Source organism: Manis pentadactyla, chromosome 13 (assembly GCF_030020395.1).
Source record: "Manis pentadactyla isolate mManPen7 chromosome 13, mManPen7.hap1, whole genome shotgun sequence".
NCBI classification, from domain to species: domain Eukaryota; kingdom Metazoa; phylum Chordata; class Mammalia; order Pholidota; family Manidae; genus Manis; species Manis pentadactyla.
The window spans coordinates 20,578,555-20,594,604 of NC_080031.1; the positions used below are offsets into that span (position 1 = coordinate 20,578,555).

Genomic DNA, 16,050 nt, shown 5'->3' on the forward strand with positions numbered 1-16,050 from the left:
GTCGGCATACCAGTCTGCGGTGAGGCTGAAGAAGTGCCATTTGATTACATATACTTACAATTTTATCTCAGCAACCTATGGAGATACTTAATCACACTATATTAAGATAAATACTTTCAGTTTGATCCTTTGCTTGTTTTTGCTATTCAACATAAAAAAGGGCTTCTGAACTTTTTATAGGGACAAAGGAAAATATTTATAGGAAAATTTATAGGAAAAGTGTTAATTGAAAAATTAAGTACACTGAAGTACTGGCATTCCTATTTTGAGCCTATCATATTAATCACTAAAAACAAGGCAATTTATTAAAATGGACATCCTCCATCCTAGGAAATCAAGAGAGCTTTCTCAAAAACAGGTTATTTATATGTAGCTTGACACACAATGACAGCTTGGGCATCACACCAAGAATTGGCTCTGAAGGTGTTAAAAGCTTATTAGCACCTTGTAGAAGGATCCAGCTCTGTGGGAATTATATGGGCATATTCTAGGACTGGTTCATTATTATTGATATTTTAGAGCTAGAGTTCTGGACTTAAGAAGAATGCACTTCTTATTTTAGATAAGTAAACAGATTCAAGTTTAAATTCAAGGTAACAGCAGAGCCTGGTCTAGAATCCAGGTTTCCTAAAATCTAGACCAATGGTCTTTCCAGAGATCCACACTGCCATTAACACAGCACTCTTCAGGGCTGGCTTTACAGTCTCTTTTGAAAAATATGTACAAATTATGCAAAGGTACTACTGACTTGAGGAAAATCTAATCCCAAAGGAACTGTAAACTGTGAGAAAATGTTAATTACAATAGTGTAAAAAATGAGGCAATTTCACTTCAGCTAATTATAAAGTCAAATATACTTGCATTTGTTCATTTTCCCCCATTTCGTCAACTACAAGGACCAAGGTAATAGTTAAAAAACATATTAAACAGGATCCAGATAAACCACATACAATGAGGCATAGAATATTTGTTGTTTTTGCTTTGTTTTCCCCAGCAGACATTTCTTCTGTTTAACTGATACCTAAGATATATTAATAGATTCATATGATTTGACAGATCCTGACAAATCAGTGGCTTCTGCAAGCCGTATTATCTTCCAACACATACTGTGAAAATTACTGTGTTTCAGGAAGTCTTCATGTATATGTGGCAATCAGTCCACTAAGGGCAGCAGCCCGTATGCCCTAAGACGGAAGCAGGCAGAAGTACAACAGTCTCTCTAATGCGTGGTCACTGAGTTCCCAAAACATTTGTTAAACTTTCCTTTAACAGTTTCATTTAATTGGTAAGGTCACTAAAAGGTGAAATGAAGTTGAAGGAATTGCTGACTCTGCCAATGTCCTGGCATGTATTTAAAAATTCTACTCATCCCTTCTTTTAAAATAATGCCTGGAATACAACAGGTGTCCTATAAGTATTTGTTGATTAATTTCAGAACAATATAGAAATGATTCTGGTGCTTTTTAAGATAAATAATGTTTTTGCAGTCAACAGCGAATTAGTTTACAAAACTGTACTTAACCTGAGTTAGTAACTCCTTGAAACAGAGAAAAACTCAATTAGTGCTTCTTAAACTTTTCTTAGCCCAAGTATATATGAGAGACATCCAGGAATCTAGAAGGTCCCGTACGTTGTTATGGATTACCATCTCCTTGCGTCATTTTACAACCTCTCTTTTCCGCATCCGCAGTCTTGACTCCCATCCTCACCAAAGGTGCAGATTGCATTGGGCCTTCTGTGACATGCTGTCCAGAGACTTAGAGCCACATGAAAAGAGAAACTACTAGGGATATAATATCATAGTTTGTTTATTAGGTCTAGTTGGGAAACTTACTTTTTCATTTCAAAATATCTTAACATTTCTGTAACCCTTAACCACCATGAAACCATGGCCATTTTAAAACATAAAACCTTCAGGCTAATATTAAATTTTATTAGTTAGCAGCTTTGTTCAGAAAAGTTATGTTTGAAATGAAATATGGTAAAATTTTTATACTATCTAACTCTAAAATAAGAAGGTAGATTATTATATACATAAACTTTTAAGTGAAGTTGAAAATAAAATATTTCCAGTTTTCTGACATATAAATAAGAAACAAAAGCAACCACAAGTTTACTTCTGTATTAGAAATGGAGATATTCTGATACAACTAAGGCTTTTTGTATACATCTACATAACACTTAATATATTTTAGGACAGATAAACTTACTTCCTTCTCTGGAATAAAGGCACTTGGTCCTCTTGTCAAGGGCTGAGATACTCTGATTCTTTTATCCTGTTTTTAAAAGAAAAGTTTTATGTATTAATGATGACTATCTAAGAAGAGTTAAATTGGTGCAAATTTACTGTCAGGGAACTAAAACAAACAGAATAAATAGAATTATATAAAATTAGAAAAACTGTTAGGTCTCAGACCAAAGAAAATCCACAGGGCCATTGTGTGAATAAGGGAACAGGGTAAGCCCCTAACATGCGTGCACAGTAGACTCCTCAAATGTCATTTCCCTCAGTCATATTCTATAGCACCACAGATTTTTAGTCCATATTTGCCATGATTGAAAACCATTATCCTCCATAATAAAGTCATATCTAACAGTGTGCCAGTTACTCTTAGACCTCAATTTGAAAGCTAAGGAAAGGTTAAATTCAAAGATTACATGTAACTCCCCAAACAATGGACTGACCTGTGTTTTTTTACCCCCCTGAATAAAATAGGAGTAAGTATATCTAGCATAAAGGTTTGAAGTTTTAAGTAAGAAAAATGTAAAACTTGGAGAAGTAGAGGTTAATTTAAGAAATGGGAACCGTAACAATGCTTTACTATTAAATTTACTATCCATTAAGTATTCACAACTTACAGATTACCAGTGGTATGTCTGTTAGTTTTTTTAAGTTTTTAAATTTTTTGTTAAATTTATTTAATTGAAAAATATTTTGGTGTCTCCATTTTAAGTGTGATTATCTTTAAGCCACAAAAATTCCAATCAGAAGTAACTTCCTTCTCCACAGGCATGTTGAGGAGCAGGAATAGTCAGAGGGAGGCTCTCAGGCTTTGAAGTCCTTCTCACTAGGAGAAGAGATAGGAGAAATGACTACTTAATTTTCTATAATAAAAGCAATATTCTAAATTCTAAAAATGAAGCCCTCTAAAACCATAACATAAAACATCAATGCATACACAAAAATTAACTCAAAATAGACTAAAGACTTGAATGTTAGACCAGAAACCATAAAACTCCTAGAAGAAAACATAGACGGTAAGCAATTTGACCTCACCCTTGGTGATAATTTTTTGGATCAAAATCCAAAGGAAATGGGCAACAAAAGCAAATATAAACAAACAGGATTACATCAAACTGAAAAGCTTTTGCATGGCAAAGGAAAGTGCAAAACAAAATAAAAAGGCAGCTTACTGAATGGGAGAAAGTATTTGTAAATCACGTATCTGATAAGGGTTTAAAAGAACTCATACAGCTCAACTAACTGAGGAAAAAACCTGATAAAAAATGGGCAGAGGATCTGAACAGATATTTTTTCAAGGAAGACATACAAATGACCAACAGGCACATGAAAAGATGCCCAACATTACTAACCAGGGAAATGCAAATCAAACCCACAATGAGGTATTCTCTCACACATCGGAATGGCTGGTATCAAAAGGACAGGACAGAACAAGTGTTGGCAAGGATGTGGAGAAAATGGATCATTCACATGTTGTTGGTGTGAATGTAAATTGGCCCTGCCACCATGGAAAACAATACAGAGGTTCCTCAAAATATTATAACTAGAACTACTACTGGATGATCCAGTAATTCCACTTCTGAGGTAACCAAAGAAAACAGAAACACTAATTCCAAGATATATGCACCCTTTTGTTCACTGCAGCATTACTGACAATAGCCAAGATACGGAATATATACAATAGAACACTACTCAGCCATAAAAAAGAGAGAAATTTTGCCATTTGCAACAACATGGATAGACCTATGGGGTATTATGCTAGATGAAATAAATCAGAGAAAAATGCCATATGATTTCACTTACATGTGGAATCTAAAAACAGAATGACAAACAAAATAAAACAAACTCAGATACAGAAAACACGTTGGTGTTTGCTAGGGAGGAGGGAGTGGGGAGTGGACAAAATGGATGAAGGGAGTCAAGAGGTACAAACTTCCAGTTATAAAATAAATAAGTCATGTGGATCTAATATACAGTCGGGTGACTACAGTAAATAATATTGTATTGCAAATTTGAAAGTTGCAGAGAAAGTAAACCTTAAAAGCTCATTACAACAAAAAAATTTTTTAATGGTAACAGATGGTAACTAGACTTATTGTGATTATTTTGCAATGTCCACAAATACTGAGTAATTATGTCATACACCCAAAACTCGTATGTGTCAATTATAATTCAATTTAAAAATAGGGACTATGCTATGGTTAATAAAAATATTATAAAGCCTGAGTGGGAAATTTAAGAACATGGAAACAGATGTCTACTGGAAAAGAGTGTGTTAAGCTTTAGATGATATCAGATGCATCTCAGGAAACTTCTAAACTGAGGAAATAACTGTAGGTGGTTCCTTATCTGAGGGTGGCAATTCCTATTTCACATGACCTTGTCTCCTGGCCAAAGCCAACTGGACCAATCAATGTAGAAGCTAATTGGGAGCCCACAGGGTGGGGTGGGGGGCCTTTATGAAAAAGTTCTGCCTAAATTAAGGGTAATTAGCTGGACTAGTAAGATTCTACAGTACTAAGTAACTTTGGAGTACTAGAGTTATATGGAAGTAATGTACTCTGACAAAGAGAAGAGAAACAAAGCAGCACTCAGAAGCAGAAGCAAAGAGAACACAATGGAGAAGCATCAGAGTAGGCAGGAAAAGACACCTGTTTCTAGGGGAAAACCACTAGCTTCTAGATTCACTAGAGAAAGTAAAGCCTAACCATTGGCTCTCTTTTCTTTCCCCCTCTTTCCCTTTTTCCTTTGCCCTTTTCTCTCTCCATAAGAAAACCTGAATCTTTTTTGTTCCTTACAATCAAAGAGCCTATCCAACACAAAACAGATACTTAAATCCCTTACTTTATTAGGAAGCAGTTACAGAACAAATGGGCAAAAGTAGGCAGTCAGGCACTCGATGATTTTTTGAGAGCTTAATCAGGTACTGTGATAGACTCTGAGGACACAGGGTGGGCAAACAGATACGATCCCTGGCTCATGAGCCTGACACTCAATTTTCAGGGTTCTATCAACTAAATATGTTAAATAATGACAATCTTAAACTGCTAAAGTTTCAGGAAGAATGAGCCATCTAGGTTTTATTTATAAAGTGATGACAAATATATATCTCAATCTGCTGGTCAAGTACACTAGAGGACTCCATGTAAAAAGGAGGAATTTAGAATTTCTAATACTGAAATTCTTGTCTACATCATTGTAATTATTTCTTGTCTACATCAACAATAATCTGGATTTACCCAGAAAAATAATGTAAAGGAAAATAACAGATTTCTTCCTTTTGCTAACCTCTGTTCAGAAAACAAAATTTCAAATACTCTACGTCACATCCTAATGCACTAGTATGCAATTTCCTTGATGACTGATCATTTCAAATGAACAAAGTAGTTAAAGAAACTGAATGTGTGGACAAATCATAGGTTTGAGGTATGTACAGGTTTTATTTGTATTATAAAAAAGACATAAAATTCAGAGAAAATATTGGGAGACAAAAATAAGCTACAAGTGTACAAAAAAGACTGGGGCCACAGGATGATTTATTACTAATATTATTTGTTTATAAAAATCACTATTTGATACATTTATCAACTGAATTTACCTTTCAGTGTTGGAAATTGTTATTTTGTTTACAAAAATATTTTCTGGAAAAGGAGATGTTTAAATCTAAAATAACATTTTTATTACAAATGGAACTGCATGATACTGAACTTAAAAGAATATAATACCTCTTAGTTTTAACCAATTGATAAGCAACTAAAACTCAATTTCATTTGTGACAATATTCATTTGTTTATTTATTCAGCAAACATTCATTGGGCATTTACAATGTATAGGCAAAGCAGGGTCACAAGTATGCATTAGAATGGCAGAAATGCATACGACTGACTATAGCATGTAATATATCCCAGCAGATGTGTACACAGTGATGGAGGAGGACATCATTTCAGCAATGGCCATTTCCCTATTGTTGAACATAAAAGTTATGTATAGTTTTCACTATTTTAAATAATGCTATGAGGTATATACCTTTGAACACGAGATTTGGGGACATAGTTTGTGGTATTTAGATAGTTTCTTTGGGAGGATTCCCAGATGTGAATTACTAGAGTTCAGGTGATAAATATCTTTAAAGTCCTTGTTACATTCTGCCAATAAGCTAACAAAAATGTTTTAACAATTTTCTTCTCATCAGCTGAGAAAATGTCCACATAACCCATTAATTTCAAAGTGAAAAACAGCATCCAAAAATGTGTTTGAAACTTTTTATTAAATACATATGTGAGGTAAAATTTCTTGAGCAGAGATGTGGATCAGAGCTCTAAAATTGTTTTTTTAATAATACAGTTCTGGGTGTGATGTAGCCCCTGGGCCTGAGACAAAAAAAAAAGCAAAACAAGACAAAACAAAAACCCAACTGGGAAGTTACTGCAATGGCCCAGGAGAGAGATGACGTGGCCTAAGGGAGCTGTTCATACCCTGAAGAGAAGGGAAAACTAACATCATTTTTAAGTTTTACCATCGCGTACCCTACCTCAGTTGCATTTTTAAAATGGCAGCACTGCTAAAACCATTGGCCCAGGCCCCGCCTCTGTGTGAGCAGCCTCTCTGCTGCTCAGCACTGGACTCTTGTCCCACTGGGCTGCTTTGTGTATTCACATGAAGGCGAAGCACAGAAATTAAAAACGATCAAGGCGACTCACGGATTCTGCTGTGAACTCACTTCACTGATTGAAACAGGATGACACCACTTTAAAGCCACTCGTGGGAGTTCTGGTCTCTGGTAATGCATCGTAATACCTTTCCTCAGGTTTTATTTCAAATCCAAATGCCTGGATGGAGTTCCTACTTCATTCATATGCTGATTAACTTTTCTCAAGTCTCTAGACCTGTGTTGCCTTCTATGGAAGCCACTAGCCACATATGAATAAATGTAAACTAATTAATACAAAATAAAGTTAAAAATACAGTTCCTCAATCACACCAGTCACATTTCAAGTAGGCAACAGCTACATGTGGCTATGGCTACTGCACAGGGCAGCACAGACATTGCCATCTGCCACTGCAGAAGGTTCTACCACATTAAGTGCTTGCTCTGGGCCCTTCATTTGATTTTTTTTTTAAAATCACATCTTCTGGCATTTTAATGCCTTTTTGAAATGCTAAATGACCACCTGTCATTGGTTTGATAGTTACACCTACTCAATCCATAACCAAACATTTTAATGTAATTGCAGAAATGTTTTCAACCAAATTAAGAATGAACCCAGATAGGGGCAATTCAAGAAAAGGAAAAAAAAAACAAAACCAATCAGCCAGTTCCAAGAATCCTTGTCTCAATTTCTGTTCACATTAGTCTCCAAAAAAATATCAAGAGCTCCCCCCATCTTTAAAAATTAAGGGAAAAAAACACATAAATGAGACTATCCTCTTAGCAAACTAAGTGTACAGTACAGTTTTGGTAACTGTAAGCACAATATTGTGAAACAGGTATCTAGGCCTCTACGGTCTTGCAGAACTGAAACTTGATACCCACTGAACAGCAGCTCCCCATTTCTCTCGCCCCCCGGCCCTTGACAACCATTACTTTCTGCTTTTTACAAGATCCTAGCTGAGATGCTCCCCTGCATCACCAGCCTTCCGGCCTCTCGCACAACGCAGATCTGACCCTTCCTGCGCAACTCTCCTCTTGCTCAGCTTGCACCACAGGGAAACATTCCCACTCACTTTGACCACTTTCACACTTTCCTGACATCTTCCCTGCATTTCTTTCATCAATTTCCATTCTCTCAGGTGAGCTTCTCCTCCGTGGCTTAGATCTTCTTTACATAAACAAACTTCTACTGAATTGTGTGGCAGTCAGTATATGGGGGCTGGGGAGAGGGGAAAGTGGATTCAGGAGAAAAACAGGCATGTGAGATGAAAATGAGCAAGCCCTGTCACGGACTCCTGAGTCTTTTCTATCCAGCTAGGAGCGAGGTCTTCTCTGCCCTTCAGTTCAGTTTTGGAGCATTTTGAACTGCCCATGCCATCTGTTTGTATTATCAGCACCTTAAACTCAACATGTTTAAAATTATTCTTCTACCTTAAACCAGCTGTTCCGCTTCACTTTCCTCTGTAAGTTATACAATCACATATACACCGGTAACCCTGGCTCCGATTTAGTTACCTTTGGCTCTTCATCCTAGGAGTCTGCATTCAGTTGCCAAATCCTGTAACTGCCTTTTCCCAGCTAAATCTTTATGTCAACCTTAAAGAGTTGAGAAATATTTTCTCCTTAGAACTGAGAATAATGTCGGTTCTAGGTCTTAGCTTTCCCTCTCGTTGGGAGGCTTGGAGAAGATAATGCATAGAAAAATGTAAAAACTGCAAAGACAATACAAAATAAAGACTTGTTTTTGCCTCTGCCAATTCTGCCTAATGCAAAACAAAACACCCCAAACAAGAAAAGCTGTACTTTAACAGATGCTCCTCCAATAGAAGAATTCAATGGTTGTTCTGTAAGTGGAAATAGCCTGCAGCTGTGCAAAGTCTGAGGAATAATATTGCCATATTTTCCTCTCTTTAGGCCTAAAGCTAACATCTTATTCTGGGGAACAAGTGCGTTTGACCATACTAGTGAATCTTATACAATGGCTTTAACTCATAAGCTTTGTTTTGTTTCTGTGAAAATTTAAAACCAAAAAAAAAAAAACAAGCCCTGAGGACTTCTCAGTGGTGCTGTCCACTATGGAGGCCACTAGTCACGTATGGCTATCTACATTTAAGTTGATTAACATAAAATAAAGTTAAAACTGCAGTGCCCCAATTCCACTAGTCACATTTCAAGTGTGTAAGAGCTACTTGTGGCTAGTGGGTGCCAAATTTAGGATTTCTCTAATCATCTCCAGCGGTTCTACGATGCAGCTTTGTTTAGCACTGATTAGTCTTGAGTTCAGCTACTGGGATGATGCAAAGATACAAAATAGTTAAAAATTCAGGAATGAACATAGCATAATAAATATGTATTAAGATAACTTCATAGAAATAAAAATTGATTAAAACTGGGAAACCAGTAAAACCAACAAATTACAATGGCAAAAAAGTTGGAAGATACTATTCTTCAGAGACTTAATGATAATGTTCAAACCACTAACTAAAAAGAAATTCTCTAAGATGATGACTTCAGTGTTAAAAAATAAAAAGGAGAATGAAAATTTTAAGGAATTTTGAAAAAGAGTAAATTTAATTGTGATTTGTTTTCTAGTATCTTAGATAAGTCACAGGACTTGCTTAAATTTTTTCTGTGAAATTCTATAATTTCAATCAAGAAAAAAGCTAGTTATCAACTAGGAACTGATACTTTCTATATGTCAGTCATATGTATTTTTTTTGGTATCATTAATCTACAATTACATGAGGAACATTGTTTACTAGACTCCCCCCATCACCAAGTCCCCCCACATACCCCATTACAGTCACTTCCCATCAGCATAGTAAGATGCTGTAGAATCACTACTTGTCTTCTGTGTTGTACAGCCCTCCCTGTGCTCCCCCCAACATCATACATGCTAATCGTAATGCCCCCTTCTTTCCCCCCAACCCCCCTTATCCCTACCTTCCCACTCATCCTTTCCAGTCCCTTTCCCTTTGGTAACTGTTAGTCCATTCTTGGGCTCTGTGAGTCTGCTGCTGTTTTGCTCCTTCAGTTTTTTCTTTGTTCTTACACTCCACAGATGAGTGAAATCATTTGGTACTTGTCTTTCTCTGCCTGGCTTATTTCACTGAGTTTAATACCCTCTAGATCCATCCATGTTGTTGCAAATGGTAGGATTTGTTTTCTTCTTATGGCTGAATAATATTCCATTGTGTATATATGTACTACATCTTCTTTATCCATTCATCTACTGATGGACACTTAGGTTGCTTCCATTTCTTGGCTATTGTAAATAGTGCTGCAATAAACATAGGGGTGCATATGTCTTTTTCAAACTGGGCTGCTGCATTCTTAGAGTAAATTCCTAGGAGTGGAATTCCTGGGTCAAATAGTATTTCCATTTTGGGTTTTTGAAAAACCTCCATACTGCTTTCCACAATGGCTGAACTAATTTACATTCCCACCAGCAGTGTAGGAGGGTTCCCCTTTCTCCACATCCTCGCTAACATTTGTTGCTGTTTGTCTTTTGGATGGTGGCCATCCTAACTGGTGTGAGGTGATATCTTATTGTGGTTTAATTTGCATTTCTCTGATGATTAGTGATGTGGAGCATCTTTTCATGTGTCTGTTGGCCATCTGAATTTCGTCTTTGGAGAACTGTTCAGCTCCTCTGCCCATTTTTTAATTGGATTATTTGCTTTTTGTTTGTTGAGGTGTGTGAGCTCTTTACATATTTTGGATGTCAACCCTTTATTGGATATGTCATTTTTGAATATATTTTCCCATACTGTTGGATGCCTTTTTATTCTACTGATGGTGTCCTTTGCTGTACAGAAGCTTTTCAGCTTGATATAGTCCCACTTGTTCATTTTTGCTTTTGTTTCCCTTGCCCAGGGAGATGTGTTCATGAAGAAGTTGCTCATGTTTATGTCCAAGAGATTTTTGCCTATGTTTTTTCCTAAGAGTTTTATGGTTTCATGATTTACATTCAGGTCTTTGATCCATTTTGAATTTATCTTTGTGTATGGGGTTAGACAATGATCCAGTTTCATTCTCTTACATGTAGCTTTCCAGTTTTGCCAACACCAGCTGTTGAAGAGGCTGTCATTTCCCTATTGTATATCCATGGCTCCTTTATCGCATATTAATTGACCATATGTTTGGGTTAATATCTGGACTGTCTATTCTATTCCACTGGTCTGTGGGTCTGTTCTTGTGCCAGTACCAAATTGTCTTAATTACTGTGGCTTTGTAGTAGAGCTTGAAGTTGGGAAGTGAGATCCCCCCTGCTTTATTCTTCCTTCTCAGGATTGCTTTGGCTATTCAGGGTCAGTTATATGTATTTTAAGAGATATTTTAAAGGGTTGTGATCTCAAGAATGCTCCCATAAGGGAAGATTCTTTTTTCAGTTATGTTATTATAGTTGAAAGAAGTTAGCTTGAAATTAGTCAGATGTGATCATGCCTATTAAGTAATTTTCTTCTGGGAAACAAAACACTGAAAGGAGGAGGATTAATTATAGTTAGGAAATTGCTTATTTTGACACTTAACAGCTAAGCAATTTACTAGATACTTTTATATAAATTAATCCCAATAGAAAATTAAAATACTTGGAAATTAGGAATTCTTAAAATTATGAGTCTTTACAGGTAATCAACTAATTACTTGCGCCTAATTGCCAAAGAAAATTAAGAGCTGCATTAAGTACCAAATACTTTTTAAATAAATTATTAAATTTAATTTTCATTTATCTCTTCTTTAGTTTCATTTAAAAAGGGAAAAGCAAAAATATACATATTGTATTGTATTAAAATGTAAAAACCGTTTATGAACTTATCTCCATGGGAGAGAAATAATATTGAGAGCAATATATGTGTTTTACATAGAAACACTTAAAGAAGAATTTTAAAAATTTGTCTAACATAGAAAAGACTTCGGCAAAGTAGAGATTTGATTCCACTGAACATACTAATACCACAATTTTTAAGACATCCTTATAAGATAGTTTCATATTTCAACTTTCTTTAACATGTTACAATGAGAAAATCTTAAATATTAAACATATGCGTCTAATAAAAATTTAAAATGTGTATAAGAAAGCCAACTGCAATTATCAATACAAATAGTAAATTTCAGTTGTTGACTCTATTCTTCAAAGATGTTTTGGCAAAACCACTGCAAAAAGGGCAGGAATGGATATGTGACTCTGTGCTATGAAATAATGTGATGCCATCTTTTTATTCTTTGGCACAAAATTTCTGGAATAATGACTGGGTTTATAGAAATTAGTGGTAATACATATTCCAGAGGGAAAGCGAAAAAGGAAAGGAACACAGAGATAAAAACTCTCTATCCCTAAGTGAGAAAACATGAACAGGTTTTAAATTAGGTTAACTGTGAAAGATTGGTTAATTTTACAGTAAACTCAAGTCTGTCATTACCTGGAATATACACTATCTTTCCATTATCCCAAAATAGCCTAAAAGACTATTTAACAAAATTGTGACTTCTTCTAAACTTGATTAAAATACATACTGACTTTCACGATATTACAGCTCACTGAGATCTAAGGTAATTTAGTAAGAAAAACTCTGGAAGCAGAAAATGGCGACGGCACTAAGGGCTAGAGTCTTTTGAATGCCACCAGCTCTCCTGTTACTTGCAGCTAGAGTGGCACAAGGCACCACTGGGCATCAGAGCCCAGCCAGGAGCTACAGGGTGTGGCAGAAATTCAGTGGCACTCCAGAGAACACGCAAACCCCTTCACAAGTTGGCCTTCCTGTCTCATTCTAAGGGCCTGAGACTTGAGGAGTCTTTACTGAGACATTCAAACCAAGACCAGCCAGCCTTTTCTGTAACAGCTCCAGCTCTAGTAGTCACTTAAACATTGCAAAGATCTTGTTACTAACATGGTGAATTTCAGCCTTCTTAAACAACATACTGATTAACAACTAACTTGAAATCTGAAAACATTTCCACTAAAAGCATTGCATTCATCAACTGTATTTTAGTGATTCTTTCCCTTCTGGCTGTCAGCACCAGGTGGGCTGGGACAGCGCCTTGTTCATCCTCGAGTATTTCAGCTTTAGTATGTATGTGGTGTGAGGTAAACTTCTGGTCCATTTTTGAAAGTTTTACATGATAGTCACTTGAATAAGAGGGTTTTTTTTCTATTCCACTTTTCAAAATGAGTTCCAAGAAATAATGAGATATTATGATCAAGCAACTAATACTAAAAAAACAAAAAAGCTGGGTGTGCCATTTGGTAAATTTTGTCTTACCAACCGTGAGCCTATGGATAGACACACCATCCTACGGAAAAGGCAGCCATGAGTGCTACTATTACCAGCAGAAAGCAGTAGTAGGCGTTGGTATAGTAGATGCAGATACATATGCAAAAATGAATGGACCCCATCCCAGCACTAGAAGAATTAAAAATTTATATCCATATAGCCAAGAGTAGCTAAATGAGTTAAATTTGCACTATAGTATAGATGAATTTCTAAATGAACTTTTCCTTGGAAAGTACAAAACCCCTTAAATTTTACTTATTAGAACACATAGTGTACTTATTCAAAGTGTAGGCAAGTTATTATATTTACACGTTGACTGTGGAAAGCAAAAGGACTAAAGTATGCCCTGTACAAACACAGAGTGACACATACCTGCAAAGGCAGAAATATTAAGAATAAAATACGGGACTAGCATAGTCTTTACACCATTTATACTACTAGCTAATCATTTAAACTGGAAGTAAACCTAAAATCCCATTCATGTCCAGTGCCATTTGGAGGCAAGTAGCAAAGAATACACCTGTTTTGCACTTTCTTTGTAATGACACAGAGGAGCATAAATCAATCAAGTTAGATCAACTGTAAATTAAAAATCAGTAGTTCTAACATGGTAGTTTTTCTTCTGTGTTCTATGGAACTGAGATATATTTGAACCAGCATGTCCTGAGGCTCTGCCTTCCCTTTTTAACGCTATTGAAATTCTACCCATTTTTCCTTTAAGAGCCAACTCACATACCACTCCTTGGGTGTCCTTGCACTCCTACCACCTCTCAGGCTCTTCTGCGAATGTAAACCTTTTCTTCTTAACATTCACAACTGCATTTTGTTTCTCTTATAGCTATTAACAGATTATCATTATCTTATCATTCCTTTCAGACCATAAATAAGCTCCTTAAGGAGAAAGATCAATTTACAAAACATCTGTAGCATTAGAGTATAGCAACATGAAAATTACAGATACTCATATATACTTGTTGAACTGAATTAAGGAGACAGGAGTCTGGTATAGGCTCTTCCTTCCCTTTTCATTCCACAAGGCGAGAGCATCCTATGGACTTGATGCAGTTCTCTGTTCTCTTATTGAGAGACACCAATAAATTAAACTAACAAAATGAACACAGTTCTGGAACAGCAATTCACTACCTTCTGTGTGCTCTCTGGGTTCCCTATGGGACAAATATTCACTTTTCCCCATTTGCTTATTTTCTTATGTTGTTAAAACAAGTAATATCTGCAATTTCCCATAATTGGTACTATTTTCCAAAAAATTAGGAAAACATACTGCATGCTGTGACACTAATCTTGAACAACAAAGGCTCCTATATAAGCTCTTTTAAAATGTTGAGTCCTTTCTTTAGAGATGCAGTACTACAAAACACACAGTATTGTTGAATATGCTATTATTTGGGCTAAAGCCCAAGAAAATGAAGAGAGAACTATGTCTTTGAGACTTGTATGAGATAATACAGAGTCCATAGTTAACTACCTAACTCAATGTTCCCCCATTAACATATACATAATATACTTTCCTACCACTAATCATAAGATCTCTTTCCAGGTCTCAAGTATTAAGAAGGGCTTAACTTCTATATAAACGTTCGGTTTTGTGCAACAATAAAAAAACTCAGTGAATTTTAGAAAGCTTTATCTATAAAAATTATCCCCCAATTAGATCAAAAGAAATTAGGATTTGGAGTTTTAGGAAGTAAGACCCCCCTTAGAGAAAATTATAGCTACATAAAATTCTGATATTACTCATTTTATTGTTGATAGCTACCAGACTTTAAGAGAAACAAAAAAATATGCTGTGAATGTAGTTCCCTTGATATATAGAATTTTAAATCAAACCTCTATACTCAGCATCAATATCTAGGTTGTAACTAAATCAAAGGCCTTTAGGTTATTCTAATGGAACACAGATTGACAGGATAGTTTCTAGATCTTTCAACACACAATAATTGACAAAGCACAGGCCGTTTGCTCAGCTTTAAGGAATCAGGGAAAAACATTAGATACAGTTGATTTCTGGAGATTTACCAAATCTCTAGATGGCATTTTAGTCATCTAAAAACCAGTATTTCTTGACACACTGAGTAGTCAAAAATAACAAGAACTCATGCTTTTATTTAAATTGAGAAAGTATCTTTCGCCCAGTTTCCTGAAAACACAACCAAGCAAAATTAAAGTATGATTTTACACTGAATTATATTAAACTTCAGTTTTAATGATACTTAAAAGAAAAGCAGAAGTTTTTGTTTTTAGTTTTGAAAAAGGTTGGTTGTTTTTTAATTTTTGCCTAGAATAAATAATCTGATCTGTATAGCAAATTCTCATTAACCTCATCTCTGGCATATTTTTTGTCAAGCTCTAACTCTTTACGCAGAAGACTACAAAATTGTGCTTTAATGTATACAGGGAAATGTAAAACCTGTTGTAATCAAAATGAAAACCATATATTGTTATGCTTATTTAAATATGATTCACAAACTTATTGATATCAGGATCTCTTTATATTGTTAAAAATTACTGACCCCAACAGCTTTTATGTGGGTAATATCTGTCAATTACCGCATTAGAAATTAAACCAAAGAAAAATTTAAAGTAATTATTTATTAAAATAAAAAAATAAAAATAGAAATAATAAACCCATTACATGTTGACACAAATCAATTTTGGGGAATCTATAATTTCCAAAACAAAAATTAACAAGAAAAGTAGTATCGTTTTACATTTGTGCAAATATCTGGCTTAATTAAAAAGAACAGTCATATCTACTTCAGCATTCAATCTGCTGTTATATGTTGTGATTGTATAACATAAAGAAAATCCAGTCTCACAAAGATATGTAGTTGGAAAAGAGAGAGGCAAGGTGTATTTTAGTC

The 16,050-nt window shown here is 35.4% G+C and overlaps 1 protein-coding gene and 1 long non-coding RNA gene across 4 annotated transcripts in view; one reads left to right on the forward strand and one right to left on the reverse strand.

Moving 5' to 3' along the window:
* The window catches only part of SESN3 (sestrin 3), a 68,603-nt gene that overhangs the window by 25,381 nt on the left and 27,172 nt on the right, over positions 1-16,050 (reverse strand). For all 3 annotated transcript variants that reach the window (XM_036899911.2, XM_057490902.1, XM_036899904.2), the window contains exon 2: positions 2,211-2,276. In XM_036899911.2, coding sequence (XP_036755806.1) covers positions 2,211-2,276 — 66 coding nt within the window. The remainder of the gene's footprint in view (positions 1-2,210; positions 2,277-16,050) is intronic.
* Positions 7,900-16,050, forward strand: part of LOC118919744 (uncharacterized) — a 34,539-nt gene continuing 26,388 nt past the window's right edge. Inside the window, exon 1 of the long non-coding RNA XR_005027643.2 lies at positions 7,900-8,032. This is a non-coding gene — a long non-coding RNA (uncharacterized LOC118919744). The remainder of the gene's footprint in view (positions 8,033-16,050) is intronic.